Consider the following 15,901-nt stretch of genomic DNA (forward strand, 5'->3'; position numbering starts at 1 on the left):
AGATTGAGATAGAGAAGGTAGAGAAACAGTGCCATATGCGTTCATGACATGGTCACCACCATGAGTGCCTTGAGTTCCATCCATCCCACTGGAAGTCCTCTGAGTTTTGTGAAGGGCTTTAGGGATTCTTTTTCTGAAAGTCAGGAAACTGGAGCCTTTATCTACCCACTAGGTTCCCCTTTGGTTGAGGGTTTTCTCCTGGAATTTTAAATTCCCTTCTGTTTCTCTCTTCCCAGATGGTGATCACAGTGGGCTCACCTAGTTTCAGAAGAAAAGCCCCAACGAACATAGACTGCTCTAAACAAAGAAAAGAACAGGGCTTGTTCCAAGTCCCTAGAGCCAAAATGACTTTGGGATTGTCTAGGACCAAACGGAAAGCCATTGTATATGGAAGGTAGGATGCAAGAAGGCAGATTATTCATTAATCCAGAAGAGGTTTCTGAGTCCAAAATTTGCCCTGGTGAACAGATTGGACTTGACCTGAGAACAGTGTTTCTGTGTCACTCAGTCTGTGTTCCTCCATATCCCTCTACTGCTGTCTATTATTCCTGCTCTGTCCTGTCTGTATCTGTTCTCTTGCTAGACTCCACAGCTCTCACATAACTGACCCTGCATGCAATTACAGGGGGAAGGAGACGTCACAAATTTCTGAGGAAGGGCACTCCAGGGGAAGCTCCTCTTTTGCTGTCTTGCTAAATATGTACCAGATGCTGCTCACTGGCTCTGCATGCCGGTGAGGGGGTTTCCTACAATGGACAAATGAGAAGCCTAGCTGGGAGGGAGTGGGGGCCCTGCCACAAGCTCCCTGTGGTCTTTCATGAATCTCGCTCAGAATATTAGTAAGGTAGAACTTCTCAAGTTCAAACACTGCCTCCTTGAGGTAGAATAGAAGAAACTGAAGGAACCACACAACATTTTCAGTTTTCCTTAAGTTTGTTCTTCTGAACATAGGAGCCATGCATTGTGTCATCTGATATGTGAACATATTTTAAAAGGTTTAATTTGTTGAATTCTAAGGTTTAATTTGTTGAAAGTTAGCAGTCTAGTTAGGCCATGCCATGTGATCTCACACAGGACAGTGACTGTAGTTTCCTTAAGGAAACAAATAACCAAACAAAAAGCTAGGTGTAGATGATAAGGATACATTGAACAACTCACAGAGGTAATCACTAAGTACCAGGATTCTGGCAGATAGGACTGAGGGAGGACCCAGTTGCTAACCTAAGTGACTCAATTTTCTTTTCTTGACCTGTCATTCACTCTTTAGTTGTAGTTGTTTTGTTGTTTGTTTGAAACAGGCTCTTGGTATGTAGCTCATTCTGGTCTAGAACTCAGAGGGTCATGGTTTTGATAAATAGACTTCCTGCAAAGAAATGAAAATTATACCCTGACACCCAACAATTTCCTCTGTGAGGTTGAGGAGATTGACCCCAGACATACAGCAACCTCCTTGGCATTGTTAAGACTCTGGGTGCTATGGAAAATCCCACAACTCTTGCCTTTTTCCTTCTCTTTCTCATACTCTCAAGGTCTCCATTATCATGCTGAGGACAGCCCTTAGACTTGTCCTCCTTGTGTGACCACACTGAAATTAAAATTCTTTTCATGTCTCACCATCAACTTTTCTGACTGTTTTTCTTTCTTGTAATTAGTTGTCTAGCTTAAGTCATTGGAAACTCTGGAAACAGGCTGTGAACTAGAATAATCAAAGATACAGTAACCAGAAAAGCAAATAGAAATTTATTAACACAAACATCACACATACACCAGGTGATACTCAAGAGATAAGTAATGCAAAGGAGTTGTTAGAACTTGGTCATATGTACATTTTGACAAAAGAACAATACATTTTGGAGAAAAGAGAAGGAAAAATTAAAGGACTTTGAGTTCCCAGGTTTGTAGATTCTGGGTAGGAGAATATATAGAAAAGCAACTGATAGACAAGCAGAAGTTTTTATAAAGTTTGGAATTAAGTTTCCTTTGATACTGTATCTAGGGTAAAAGTCTTTAGTAGGGAATGGAATAGAACAACTTTACAAATTTATGACCTGCATTTAGGGAAGATAGATGGGGAGGGCAAAAACTGTTCTTGTAGCTGAACTTTCTTAATTCTTTCTGTTCACAATAAATCTTAGGCCATCGTGGTACATTTTAGGGTAGCATACTCTTCTACCCTCAACTACTACTGAAAATCCAGACTCCATCAGCCTGAGTAAGAGAACTTCTGACTCTGGGGAACTTAGGCAATTGCTTTACATCTTCCAGCTCTTCCCCTGGGCAGAGATGTTAGGAAAAAGCATGCTTGTGACACCCACAAACAACTCTTGCTTCATTTCCTTTATCATTAGAGAGATGATACCAAAGGACCTCAATAAACATCAGCAATATCAACAATATACTTTTCAGAATTTTGTGACTTTAGTGATTATCATTAAGGTCTGTTGTGTTTTGGGTGACTTTACTATAGTCCTGTCATTCAACCACTCATGGTAAGACCACCTAGACTTGAATGGGAGTTACTTTTCACAATAACTCTTATAAAAATTTAAGGCACAATTGCTCATATATGAATTATAATAAGGGCTGTTAATCATTCCAGAAATAATATTTACTGATATTTTAAAATATTTTCAGATACCTAGCTCTAATACCGTTCAAAAAAATACCAACTTTTCTTTCTTTCCAGTTGGTCACATATTAAAATTCTTTTTTACTCAAAGTCCCTTTTAACCATTTGAGGCATATCATCTCTCACATATTACTTGGTGATTTCCCAGGCAGAGCCTCCTGGCCTCCTAGTCTGTACTTCTTATCATTAGTCAACATGTCAATGGTTGCAAGAATTTCCGAAATTTTGGTTTTTTCTGCTCTTTTATGGAGTTGGCAGACAATCATTACTTCCTTTCATTACCCACATATAAGTAAAAATAGCATCAAAGAAAGTAGGAAAATCCAGAGCTCTAGACTTTGGGGTCACCCTACTTATCACCCAAGGACTACTGAAAAATCAAAGTCCTGAACCCACTGAGGAAGGATGCAGAATAACATATGATCATCATATTATCTTGCTGTACCCTCAATGAAGCTGACCATCTGCAAGATTTTTAGTCTTTATATTCATTAATTCAATGCACATTTATTAAATAGCAATTAAAGTCCCAAACTGTTCTAGGTACTAGAAGAATAGTAGTGAAGAAAATGGACCAAATTTTTGCCTTCTCAGAATTTTCACTTTCTGTGCTTTCTAGGAGACATTGCTCCTTTCCTTACACATCAGGAAGAGGCAGGAACAAAGAAGAATGCTGATAAACCTGGAAAAGGGGCAGGAGAGTATCAGAGAAGGAAGCCTTTGGGAAGGTGAAGATGTGGCAGCCAGCACTCATGTTGTAAAAGGATACAAGTCCGGCCTCATAGTCTATAAAAACTCCCACAACCAGAGGCTGCTCACTCAGATGAAGGGGAGTCAGCGGAGAGGTAAGTGCTACATACTTGTTCTCTTTCCACAGCCTGATGGTCCAGAATCCAAACTCAGGCTTCTGCTTCATGTCAGTGCCTCTCTGCACATTTTCCCTACAGACTCCCAAATCCCAACCAGTTCCTTCTCCAACATCCACTTCAAAGAAGTGTCTTCCTGAGGTGAAGCCCTCAGAGCCCAGGACACAGGGGAAGGCAGTAAATCTCTTGGAGGAAGCCTCGAGATTCTCCTGGGAGTATCCACTAGTCACTTGTCTTCGATCCTCAGACAGAAATAGGTCAGAATGTGCAGTACTTGGATCCAGAGTCACACTGACTGCAAAAGAACAATAGAAAGCCAGCTTTCAACCAAATAGCCTTTTCGATGCTGAGAACACAATTTGTTTTGATTTTGTGTTGAAATCAAGCCATGTTTCTTACCAGCTCTGTGAGCCTACTATAAAGTGAAAATCATTATATCTGTTGCAAACAATGGTAAGGAAAATTGAATATCAAATGCTGGCCTCATGCTTAATTCCTAGGACATTGTAAGCACCTAATAAGTGGTAGTAATTATACCGTATTCCATCACATTTATCATCAGCATTCAGACATACTAAGGACCAGAACAGCCAGAGTTAATCAGGTTCCTGTCCAATACAAAGCCCTTCTTCTCAAATGTAGGACTTCTAAGAATCATAAGCTTGTGGAGCAGAACATAGACCTTCTCCTTCTTCATTTGATACCTCATACACATATAACAAAAAAATCTTATAAAGAATAGCATAGCAACATATCATATTTTACATATACATTTATACATATTGTGTATGTATAATAGCCTATCCATATTTCACACATGTGTTTATAATACAATTTATAAACATATTATATATATATATTATAATGTATAAAAACCAATCTTTTATGTGCTAACACATATTATATACTATTTATGATACATAATTGATAAATAATATATGTTATCAAAATATAGTCTGTATATTTTATATTTTAAAGTTTGGTATATACATGTGTATATGTGTGTGTGTGTGTGTGTGTGTGTGTGTGCAGTGTCATTGAGTACAACTGATTCAATGATAAAATTCAATTTCCACAGATTTTGGAGCTCTTTGAATATAGAAGTTACTGATCTTAAAGGAAAATATGTCCATCTAAGTTTGAAAACTATTTATTCTAAAACAGAATGAAAGTGTAAGATGTCATTTATGTACAGGAGATGGTACTGGCTATAACAAGCTTCTAGCAAACAATAAGGAGTGATTGTAATAAGATTTAAAACCACAGTAAATCACAGGAATATGACAAAAGCGTGAAGGCCTAATGGATTAAAACAAAAAACAACAAAGAAACAAAAATCCTCTTTAATGAAGCTGCCAAACCTTAAATTATGTTTGGAATTAGTTATCACTTAAATCCATTAGATGGGCAAATTATACATTATAAACAAAAAATCAGGGATCTGTGGAACAGTGGTAGGTCTTATGTTACTGGTGAGGTATAAATATGTACAGTTTTAACATTTGTGGTATCTACTGAAATTAGCTAGTGTGTCCCTCACATTAACATTTTCACTTTAGATAGGGTACATACACTAAAGTGCGTGTCCACCCCATTAGGACCTAGGCAGAGTCCTGCTATCAAACACATCAATATTACTGCAGCAAAACATACATTTAAAGTAAGTGGGATAAAGAAAGATTTCAAATAATCTCCTATCAGTGCACTTCTGTTTTGGTCACTGTGGCAGACAGACACTAGGGTGCCCTTCTATGGTCCCTACCTCTTGTGTTCACACCTTTGTGAAATTCCTGTCTATTAAGTATGGGCCAGGCAAAGAATCTTCTGACCATGAGAATATGGTAAAGATGATGGGATGTTACTCTAGGATTTCACCTCATTATTTAAGACTCCATCTTGCTAGAAGATTTGGTATAGTACATCTCCTGAGCTTAATTGGAAGAAATAATTGGCCGTGTTGGGAGCCCTGTGCGTGGAGTTAATGAGTGACCAGAAACTGAGCAGGCTCCAGTCAACAGCTAGTATGAAGCCAGAACCTTAGTCCTGCAGCATTCAAGACTTTATTTCTTCATTGCTTTCTGATAATGAATTCTTGGTAACAAAGTGACCTTAGAAGTATATTCTTCCTTAGACTAGCCTCCAGATAACACAGACTGGACAACACTTTAACTATAAACTTGTAAGACCATAATCATAGGGTCTATCCAATCTCTGTCAGATTCCTGACTCACAAAAAAATGTGAGGTAAAATTATATAAACATTTATTTATCACTAAATTTGTGGTGGTAATTTCTTAATAGCAAAAGATAAATAATGCAGTCATAAAGTGATTACAGGTTAGGTCCAATTTTGTAGCCAATGGATCATGATAAAACTTTCCATTTCAATGTGTATGGTAGAGAAGGCCTGTTATCCCAGCACTGAGAAAGCTTGTACAGGAGGATTCCCAGTTCAAGGTCAGCCTGTGCTACATAGTGAGAAGCTGTCTAAAGGTCAAAAAGCCAAAATAAAACAAAACAAACACACAAAATTCCTCCCCAAATTCTCCACTTATAGAGTATTTTGAATGTGAAATTATGGATATGAAATTGTGAAAATATAACAAGCTTTAATTAACATAATGAATGGAGCAGGAAACTTGAACTTTGAAGACACTAAAATTAGCATTTGTGTGATTCCAACATTTACTAGCATTCTCTAGGTCAAATTCCTAAAATTATTTGAAACACACATAGTCAATAATACTTACCAAGCTCGTTTGCATAGAATAAGAATTAGAAATATTGACAATAAACATAATCAGATAATGTACCATGGTGGGTCAGTGATCAGGGACTAATACTTTATACTTAGGACTTTATGCATATTAATGCAGTTAATTTCATGACCTCTTAATAAAGGCAGAACTGTTAATATATTTATTTTTTCAGATAGGCAACCTGAGTGACTAGCATTGCCTGGAGTGACATGCCTAATCCAAGGGAAAGCAAGAACTAGAAGGGACTGCAGAGATGATCAGTACCCATAGCATAATAAGGACAAAGAAGAATGCTGTAATTCCACAGAAGATAAGTAAACAAGCTCTGTTTGTGAGGCTGTCAAGGATAGGTGGTGACCTTGGATCCTACTTAAGGTCCCTTCCATCTATAGCATTTAGGAACTCTTGAGTTCACTCACCCTGATAACGTCTTAATGTTTCCTTCACATCAAAGTACAGCTCAGAGACATTACAGGTAGTATGACTCTCCAAGGCAATGTTCTCAGGTGTTTCCACCTTCACAGCCAAACTCCTAGAAGAAGCAGAGGCCAGAGAATTCCTTAGTGCCACATTCCATTCAGCTTCCAAATGTCCTCAGCCCTCCCTTCCCACATTCATGCAGGACTTACTTGCTTAAAGTGTGTTTCACATCCTATTAAGAACAAAAACAAAAGGTGAGTATGTTAGAATTAGTACTTCATAGGATTTGGGAGGTGGGGATGTACTCTATAAACACTCCTTCCAAAGAAGGAAAGAGAGAGACCCCTGTCTTTCATATGGATAGATACTCAGATGGAATGATTCCCAACCCAGCCTCTGGCAGACTCAGCAGGGTCTGTTACCTTCTCTAAGGAAGCCTGTGGGGAACTGTAATGTCTGCAATGCCATCAGTCTGGGGGCTGCTTGAGAAGAAGACCACAAGCTTTGCTCATCTTTCCTCTGAGAAGACCTGCTTCCAGTGACCAATTCCTTCAGAGTGAGCCCATGTTAGAGATCACTAATTACACAGGTTCTTCATGGTGAATCCATACATAGCTCTTGACACTGGACCACTGAAATGGTATATTTCTGGTCCTTCACAGGGTGGTGGAACAGATACACAGCACCTCAACCAGTCCCATTAGTGGAGCCAGAATTAAGAGCACCAGCTATTTATCTTCATGGGATGCATCCTTCGTGAAGTTGCAAGAAGGCCTCATAATAGCTATAGGGCCACAAGGGAAATACTACCACTCATATTGACTGACACACTGTCATGGTCTGTCACTTGGAAATATATTTCAGGAATGAGCCTTCAAGTGAGCGATCCAAGTGCATGTGTCAAGGGAGTAATGATGGCAGGAGTTCTGCTGAGGATTCATTTGGCCGGTTGTATTTCATCATGAAATCATGTTGTCCTACAGACTAGTGGAAGCCATCCTGATGAGACTGATGTATAATGTAAAGGAAACATTACCTCAAATTCCCTTGCTATACTGAGTCAATTTTGAGAGAAGGCAGGCCTTGCCAATCCTCCCATGCTGCCTTTATCATTCTCCTCTTACCAACTCAGTAACACATACCTCCTCTCCCCGCTCTAAGCCCACACAGTCTCACCTGTAGCAAGTTCTGGACTGAACCCTCACATTTTGCCTCCAGTTTCAGGATATGGCTCTCAAGCTCATTGCTCTTCTGCTCCAGATTGGCCTTACAGTCCCTCGTTCTCCTCAGCATCTGCTCTTCTTCTTTCTCCAGCTTCCAGAGGCAACACTTCTCCTCCTCATGCAGAAATGTCTGGAGATTCTTGAAGTCAGACTTGATTTTTTGTCTCTGAATCTCTATCAGTTTCTAGAATCATGAATGCATGGTCAAAAGGTAGAACAAACTAAATATCCATCTTTGGTTGCATGGATGAATAAAATGTGGCTTGTAGATAAAATGGAATATTACTCAACCTTAAGAAAGAGTGAATGTCTAGGCCATGCTATGGTAAGGATGAACCTTAACGACATTGCACTAAGTGAAGTAAAACAGAAATTAGAAGGCAAATATTCCAAGTACTCATTTATATAAAGTATCAGAATAGTTAAAAACAGATAGAAAGCAGAACAGTGCTGCAGGTATTGAGAGAATGTAACAATGGGGTACCTGCCTTTAATGGTGACAGCTTCAATTTTAATTTGGAAGATAAAAAATTTCCTTAGAAACAAATGGTGATGGTTGCACAACATGAAAATACTTAGTGCCACTGAACTGTAAAAATTTTAAATCATTAAAATGGCAATTTTTATGTTACATGTACTTTACTATGCCAAAAAGAAAAGTGCATCATCAGCAACTGTAACGTAATTTTCCAATGAGTCACTCCAGCTGGAGGAACATCTCAAGCTTCCTGCGGGCACACAGATATTGGAAATTATCCCTGAGTCTCTATAGCACCTGATTTTCTTCTTATTAAACCAAGGTCTGGGAGGAAAATGGGGCTGGAGTAAAAGATAATGTAATAAATGGAACTATGGCTGTGTTTGAATATTTCAACAGTTACAATGATAAAAATGAGTTTTCAGCCTGGTGTGGCAGCTCATGCATATAATCCTAACAATTTGGAGTCTGAGGTAGAAGAATTAAGAGTTTGGGGATAGTTTGGACTACATAGCAAGATGATTCTCACTAACACACACACAAAATACACGAATTTTAATTGATATGTACGAAGGTGTCTCTGAGTCAAGAAATTTCTTAAAGCAGTGGCTGGTTAAAAACAACCCCAAGCGAGGATTTTGAGACAAACAGAATGATGGGAAAGTCCTTGATTCTTGTTAGATGGGGGTACTATGGTACCCCCAATTAACTTTGGTTATAGTTAATTGAGAAATATTCAACCACCAACCTAGGGTCATCTTAATCACCCCTATGTATAAGATGACCAAAACCAAATGAAGTATCCTATTGTCTGAGTTATTGTTTGAGGAGACAGAATTGCCATTTCTATGAGTGCCTTAGAAATGCATGCACTGTTTCAATGACTACAATGTTGTGATGCAAGGGTTATTGAATTAGGATGAAGGAGAATTTTATATAGGAGACAGATGCAGTTTTAGCCCTAGCATTGATGGGCTTTCACAATATGTTAGTTATAATAAGGGCTTTTTATGACAGCAGATCCCAGAAATAATGGGAGTAAAGTCAGAGCATCTCTAAAAGCTCAAGTTCAACATCTACACGTAAAGCAAGCAGAGAGTGGAAAGGACCTCTGAATGAGGCAGAATGGCTCACTGGCCTTTGGTACTTGATTGCAAGCTATGGCATACATACATATTTTTAAAAAGGAGTATGTCTCTTAATAATGTGGAGACTGGGCTAGTCTACAGTTGCCAAGTGTGGCTTCTTGAACCAATTATGATGCTTCTTATAAATGAAGTAGGTTTCTTTTATTGGAGAAAAATCATGAGATTCTCATGAATCTCAGCCTATAGTTTCCATGTTTCTGAATGCTCTCAACGTTTGGTTTCTGACCCTGTAAGGATGAGCGTCAGGCCCAACACTGTGGTTTATGTAACAAAGTAAGAAGGTTGATGCATGTATACCAGTTTGATACATTTAAATTGTGAAACTCAGTAAGGCTAGTGCTAGGGCAGTTCCATTCTGCTTCTCTTGACTGAGTTATCAAGGATCCCAGCAATGAGGCTGGTGGAGTAACTCAAGTGGTAGAGCCCCTGCCCAGCAAGTTGAGTTCAAACCCCAGTACCATCACACACACACACACACACACACACACACTAAAAGAAAAAAGAAAAAAATGATCCCAACAATTCTTATTGGAAGACTGAAGGGCTTGGTGATGAAATCCCATGAATGTGAATAAATATGTCATAAAAACAATGGTTTCTTCTTTGAGTTTCATCTATATGGTCTAGCACAGTGAGAGCTAACCATTACTGTGCTATGTCCCAGTTATCCTCTGTGCTTAACCTCTAGAATGAAAAATAGTTTGAGATCAATGAGCTCAGATTCTTACCTCCCACTCATTTATTTTCATTGTCATGAACAGTTTGTAACTCATACATTCATCTTGGAGTTGATGCAATTTTGTCACAGCACTCTGGAGTTTTTCCTGAAGGAAAAATTGGGCGAGTAATGTTTATACAATAAAATTTCTCATTAGTCACCTAGTCAGGACCTTGTACTCCAGCATGTATTCCAATCACAGTGAATATTTCTTGAGTTCTTAATAAATTTTGCAGGGACATTCTGAGGGCTGTATGTGTGGTAACAAATCAAACACCTTTGCAATCCTGAACAGGTGGTGGAGTGTTTAAGTTCATTTCTGTGCTGTAGATAATGAAGCTTAGGAGGGGGTCAAGGTAAGTTGTTCCAGGTAACTAGTAGGCAATAGTTGTCTAATCTCATCTGATGACCCAGTGCCTGAGCCATATCAATGATGACAGCCTTGTCAGGGTAAAGTTGCACATAGAATATAATAATCATCTAAAAGAAGATTTTTATAAAATTGGCTACATTTTGAACCAAACATAACCAATACCACAGGATGTGGGACAAATTAAACATTGTAGATATTATGAATGGGTCAGAAAGGAAAGATCAGAATACAAACTAAATTTATTAGCAAAAGGTCATAGAGCAGGGTATTCTGGATTTGTTTTGAAAAATGGCATCAAACACCCAATTTGAAAGAACTTAGTGTCCTTGACATTCTTTTTGGTTATTTTCCAAAATCATTTCTTATATTTTCATAGAAAGCAATTTGAAGCTAACCCAAATTGCTCATTGTGGCACAAGCTAAGATAGTCGACTGCTGCTGTACAGTTGACAAGTATATCCATTAATTCTCACAGGGTACTGGAAAGAGTTCTATGTAAGTGTTTTAGAAAGTACTTGACTGTCCCTGCTATATATCAAGTGCTATTCTAAAATTTACTTATTTTAATGTCCTAAAAGCTTACACAAATTCTTAGTATGTATATTAGAATGGCAGGAGACTAATATGCTCATTTACAGGTGAGGAAACCAAAGTATGAAAACACTAAGTAACCCCAAATTGCTCATCTAGTAAGTGCCAGATATCACTCTCACCAGACTGGTATAGGGGTTTATAAACATGCTGTGCGGGTCCTTTTCTTACTACTTGGTGGGAAAGTAATGTAAATAGAAACATTTTCATTACTTATAAACCACCATCTGGTGTCAAAGGAAGGGCCACATGTGCTGAGAGATGGTCAGGATTGATATGTCCTAATGAAGCACTTGGGGCCTTCACATGATACAATGTACACTTGTGGAGGATAGAACAAGAAGCCCCACCCTGAGCTCATCTTCCTCAAATCTAGCAGGGCAGAGGGGAAATGAGGCAGCAGGACGATGCCTGCTCCTTCATCTGCCATAGGCCCCTTCTTACAGGCTGTCATCAAGAAACCCATTAGTGGCCCAAAAGCTCTCTCTCTGCTTCACCATCCACAACCTCTCACTTACAAATCTTTGACTCTTCTGAAATCTTGCTTGAAATTGCCCTATCCCTCCCTCTTTTTTAGGAATTTTCTCCTTGCTAATCCTTTTAGCAGGGTCAATGTTGTTTCCAATGTCACTGACCCTTCATTCCCCAAATGAAAATTTTTTCAGGGTATGTGGTACTATGGTCTTTGGTTAAGACTTGAAGCTGATACTAAGGTTCTAAACCTCAACTATCTGCTCTGGTTATTTTGGAGATGGAGTCTCATGAACTATTTGCCTGGGCTGGTCTCAAATTGGGATCCTACAGATTACAGACGTGAGCCACTTGTGTACAGTTAAATCAGTACTTTTAAAAATTGTATAGTCTGATTTAGAGTACCTCAGGTTATACCCCTCTCCCTCCCTCATTCCCTCTGAGCTCAGAGAACTCCTTTCCAATTACAAATCCTTTTTAAGCTAAAAAGAGTGAAAATTTCCCCCTGCATGGACTTTGGGTACCTGAAAATTAGCATAAGTGTATGGCGAGTCTACCCAGATCCTCCCCTGGCCTAAAGGCCACTGGAGACAGTGAGTGACGTGGGTTTTCACCTCACCTCCAAGTTAAGGATGGTATAAAAAAGACCTAAAATTTTGAAAAAGTCTTTTTCCTGCATGTAGTTCTTTCATTCCACCTGACAGAGACCACAACTATAATTCCCCTCCCTTTTATCTATAATAAAACTCCATTATTTTCCTTACTACTTCCATGTGTTCTGCTTGGAGTCTTCCTGGCCAGAGCACAAGGACAAAATCTTCTGATCAGAATAATCAGCAGCTACAATATAATCACTTGCCTTTCCTCTCCCCACACCCCTAGGCTAGGTCATGGTGTCAGGGAACTCCCAAGATTGTATCTTTGCATGGCCAAGGCCTGCCTGGGATGGTTTACAGGTACTGAATTTTTGTGTGTTCCTCAGGAATTAGCTCCAGGATGAACCAATCCAGCTCTGATTCCCTTTTAAACATCATGGGGCTCCAGGAAGTCATTCCTCTGGTTTGTCCTCTTTACTAGACTACAGGATACTTAAAATTAGAAGATATAGCTCTCTATATTTTCAGGTCCTACTAACAGTGTCTCGCATATGTGTTTCTGAAACAAAAATATGTCAGATTTTGGTTTGAGGGCAACATGTCCCAGGGTAGGCAGAAATTCATTATGACATACAAGGAAGGGTCAAGATTCTGACCACCACTGAATGTCAGGATGAACAGAGTGGATACAATCAACACAACCTAATTTTCATCACAAACCATTTCACATGAGAAAAGCTGTATTTCAGGCATATAACCCCAGACTTCAGGCTAAATAGTCTCAGGTCTTGAAAATAGCATGAGAGTTGATACATGGCAAGGTCTGGACCTGCCACACTCACCTTGTAGCCCTGGGATACGTCTTCCACAAGAGCTGTGGCATGCCCTTTGTGTTGCGCTGACCTCTCACAGCGCCAGCAGATGAGCTGGTCCTCCTCTTCACAGAACAGGTGGAGCTTCTCTCCATGTTCCTCACACAGCATCTCATGGTCCATCTTCTCCATCTTCTTGATGACTTCAACTATCTTTCCCAGATCTCTGTTGTACCAGAGATTGTTTTTAGTAAATCTGACCCTGCACAGAGGACAGTTAAATATATTTAGCCCTTCTTGCCGTTGGCTTAGCTTTTTACAGAAGCCCTCTATACATGACTGGCAGAAGGTATGTCCGCACTTAATGCTCATCGGGTGAGTCATCAGGTTGAAGCAGATGGAGCAGGTGGCTATCTCTTTCATGTTCTTGGTGGTAGCAGCTGAGGCCATGGCTTTTCTTGAAAAACTGTAATATTAGATCTGGAGGAAGAGATGACACTGGCACAATTTTCCACAGTGATGGAAATATACCTCACGTGAGTGTGTGGGTAATGAACTGTCTGCTACTGCACTCCAAAGTCCTGAAGCCTCTCCCTAGAAAGAAGAAACAGATTGGCATTTAGAAGATGCATAAATATCTAGACAGATTGTCAACATGGTGGCCTATATTATTTGTGGGCTTTTAATTTTTCTTAATGATAAAGTTTTAAATTCATTTTCTCAGTCTTACTGGTCACATTATATTTGACTGATTGCCACATGTGGCTGGTAGCTATGTGACACTCTAGACATTGAACATTCCATCATCATAAAACACTCTCTTAGTCCAAGTGCTGAGAGAGACAGAGAAGCAAGGCAGGATTCCTCAGAAATGATGAAACAAGAGCAAGGACACAGCAAAATAGTATGTAACTCATTTCCATTCTAATGAGGTCAACAATAATTAGTACCAGAGCTATATGTTTATAGTAATTGGGTAATCTTTGTGAGGTTCCAGGAGACAACCAATTTTTGACTCCAACTTGACCATGACCCCCACCCCAAATAGGTCACAAGACATCAAGTTATAAACTGTAAATGGTGACCCAACCTAGAGGATGGTCAATGTATCTAATGCTACCAGTGGAAGCAGTTTATTCTTCTTGTGTCCCATCCTTGAACCGAGGGAAAGAGATTTGGAAAGAGCTCCTGAGACTGGAGACTGGGCCTGGTGAGCTGTTTTTCCTGGGAACAAAGCTGCCGCAGAACTAAGGAGTTTTATGTCTCTTCTATAGGACAGGACCTAGTTCCCAGGAAAAGTGCAAGTAACTAGAAAACAGAAAGTTGGCAGAGCCCAGGGAAGTTGAAAGACAGTTGGGGGAAGCCAGGGCCTTTTTGGAATTCATGGTGTTGGACATGACGCAGGATAGATAGATGAGGGGACAGAGAAATTATATTATTTTAATAAATATTTGAAAAGCCAGACTCATATATTGGAATAAGGAAGTAGACACTAGAAAGCCAGAGCAGCTAGCCCCTCCCATCTCCTCTTAGATGTGAAGTTACAGGAACAAGGAGACCTAGAGGAGCTACCTGCCTCTGCTTTCCTCTGAGATTTTAACAAACTGCAAGGATCCTTGAATGGATAGAGGAAAATGCTTGTCTGGCAAAGGCAGGTGCTAAAACTAACTTATTGTCCCTTGGTTTTGAGTAGGTCTAAGTAAACATCTTCATATTTTACAAAATAAACAACACCCATCTTGGGTACTCAGAACCATTATCTAGTGATTGGGGCTATTAGACTTTGACTTGGTGATGTGTATTTCTCCAACTCAGCTTAAAGACCCCAGGAAAGAACCACCATTTTGAGTTTGTCTCCCACCCCTGCATTTCTAGGCGGAGTTGTCTTTTCTCCCTTCTCTTTGCATTTCTCCCTACTTTATTCCGTTATTCTAAAATAAGCCTTTGCTAAAACTTCCACCTCCTGAGACTCCTTGTTCTGAGACACCTTGAGATGCTTTTCACATTTGTACATCTCAAGGATCTGTGATTTTGCAGGGATACTGGGAAGCTGTGGGAGCCCCTCATCCAGCCTCCCTTAACAGACACCCTTGTTGTCCACCCCTTGGAACCTGATAACCAGAGGCAGTGGAGGAGAGACCAGTAGCAATGTTTGTCTCCTGGCCTCCTGTGGTATCTGCTTCTGAGAGCCCATCCCTGTTTTCTCCACATGTTCACCCCACTGGGGGAGTTTGTCTGGGAGGAGAAAATTGTATGGGGAAAGTTTGTATAATGATTTATCCTTTGAAATGACAGTGCCTAGAATTGAAAACAGCAATTCAAGTAATATTACCAGGTAGGCAGTTTTCCTCTCGTCACCACAACCAATTATGGAGACACAAAGGACTTTTCTGAAGCCATTGCTCCCTGGCAGATCATTTCCAAGGATACACTAGGACACTCTGCCAGGGTGCAGAGCTCTGGGGAGAAGAGTCTTCCCTCCTTCTGAGGCCCCAGGTTGCCTGTTCTGAGTCTCACTCACCTTATGTTCTGGATCTTCAGAGAGTTGTTGTGAAGTCTATTGAAAGCAAGGGTAGACAAAAATGATAGCTGTAAAACAAAGTCCTGAGCATTTCCAGAGGAGGGGCAGGATTGTGGTATCAGGAAATAAACTCCCACCCCCACCCCACACTCACATTGCCCACCCAGGATTACCAACCCTCTACCCAGAGGACTCAGGCCTGGACCTTTCATGAAGACAGTCAAGGATGTGCTGCAGGTCTCCTCAGAGGCTGTCCCTTCCTGGAACTTAATTAAGGAATCAATTCAAAAGTGAAA

The 15,901-nt window shown here is 39.9% G+C and overlaps 1 protein-coding gene across 8 annotated transcripts; it reads right to left on the bottom strand.

Moving 5' to 3' along the window:
• Nucleotides 1–1,717: 1,717 nt before the first annotated feature.
• LOC109676992 (E3 ubiquitin-protein ligase TRIM38) lies at nt 1,718–15,901 on the bottom strand. 8 transcript variants are annotated; one of them, XM_074082714.1, is made up of 8 exons: nt 15,811–15,901; nt 15,606–15,619; nt 13,115–13,678; nt 10,252–10,347; nt 7,851–8,081; nt 6,884–6,906; nt 6,674–6,786; nt 1,718–3,790 (listed from the first exon to the last, which is right to left on the bottom strand). In XM_074082714.1, the coding sequence occupies exons 3-8, from the start codon at nt 13,532–13,534 to the stop codon at nt 3,267–3,269; spliced, it is 1,407 nt and encodes a 468-aa protein (XP_073938815.1). In that variant the 5' UTR covers nt 13,535–13,678; nt 15,606–15,619; nt 15,811–15,901; the 3' UTR covers nt 1,718–3,266. The 8 variants fall into 8 exon arrangements, with proteins under 8 accessions (XP_073938815.1, XP_020008774.2, XP_073938812.1 ...); XM_020153185.2 differs by having other exon boundaries at nt 15,606–15,641; nt 15,811–15,898; XM_074082711.1 differs by having other exon boundaries at nt 15,606–15,688; nt 15,811–15,878.

Source organism: Castor canadensis, chromosome 8 (genome assembly GCF_047511655.1).
Source record: "Castor canadensis chromosome 8, mCasCan1.hap1v2, whole genome shotgun sequence".
In the NCBI taxonomy this organism is placed as follows: domain Eukaryota; kingdom Metazoa; phylum Chordata; class Mammalia; order Rodentia; family Castoridae; genus Castor; species Castor canadensis.

What these genes read in the sequence shown, in the direction of transcription:
- LOC109676992 (XM_074082714.1), bottom strand. Translation starts at nt 13,534, where the DNA reads ATGGCCTCAGCTGCTACCACCAAGAACATGAAAGAGATAGCCACCTGC. An exon ending in TGAAAATAAATGAGTGGGAG is followed by an intron (nt 8,082 to 10,251) that starts GTAAGAATCTGA and finishes TCATGATTCTAG; the next exon opens with AAACTGATAGAGATTCAGAG. An exon ending in CAGTCCAGAACTTGCTACAG is followed by an intron (nt 6,907 to 7,850) that starts GTGAGACTGTGT and finishes TGTTCTTAATAG; the next exon opens with GATGTGAAACACACTTTAAG.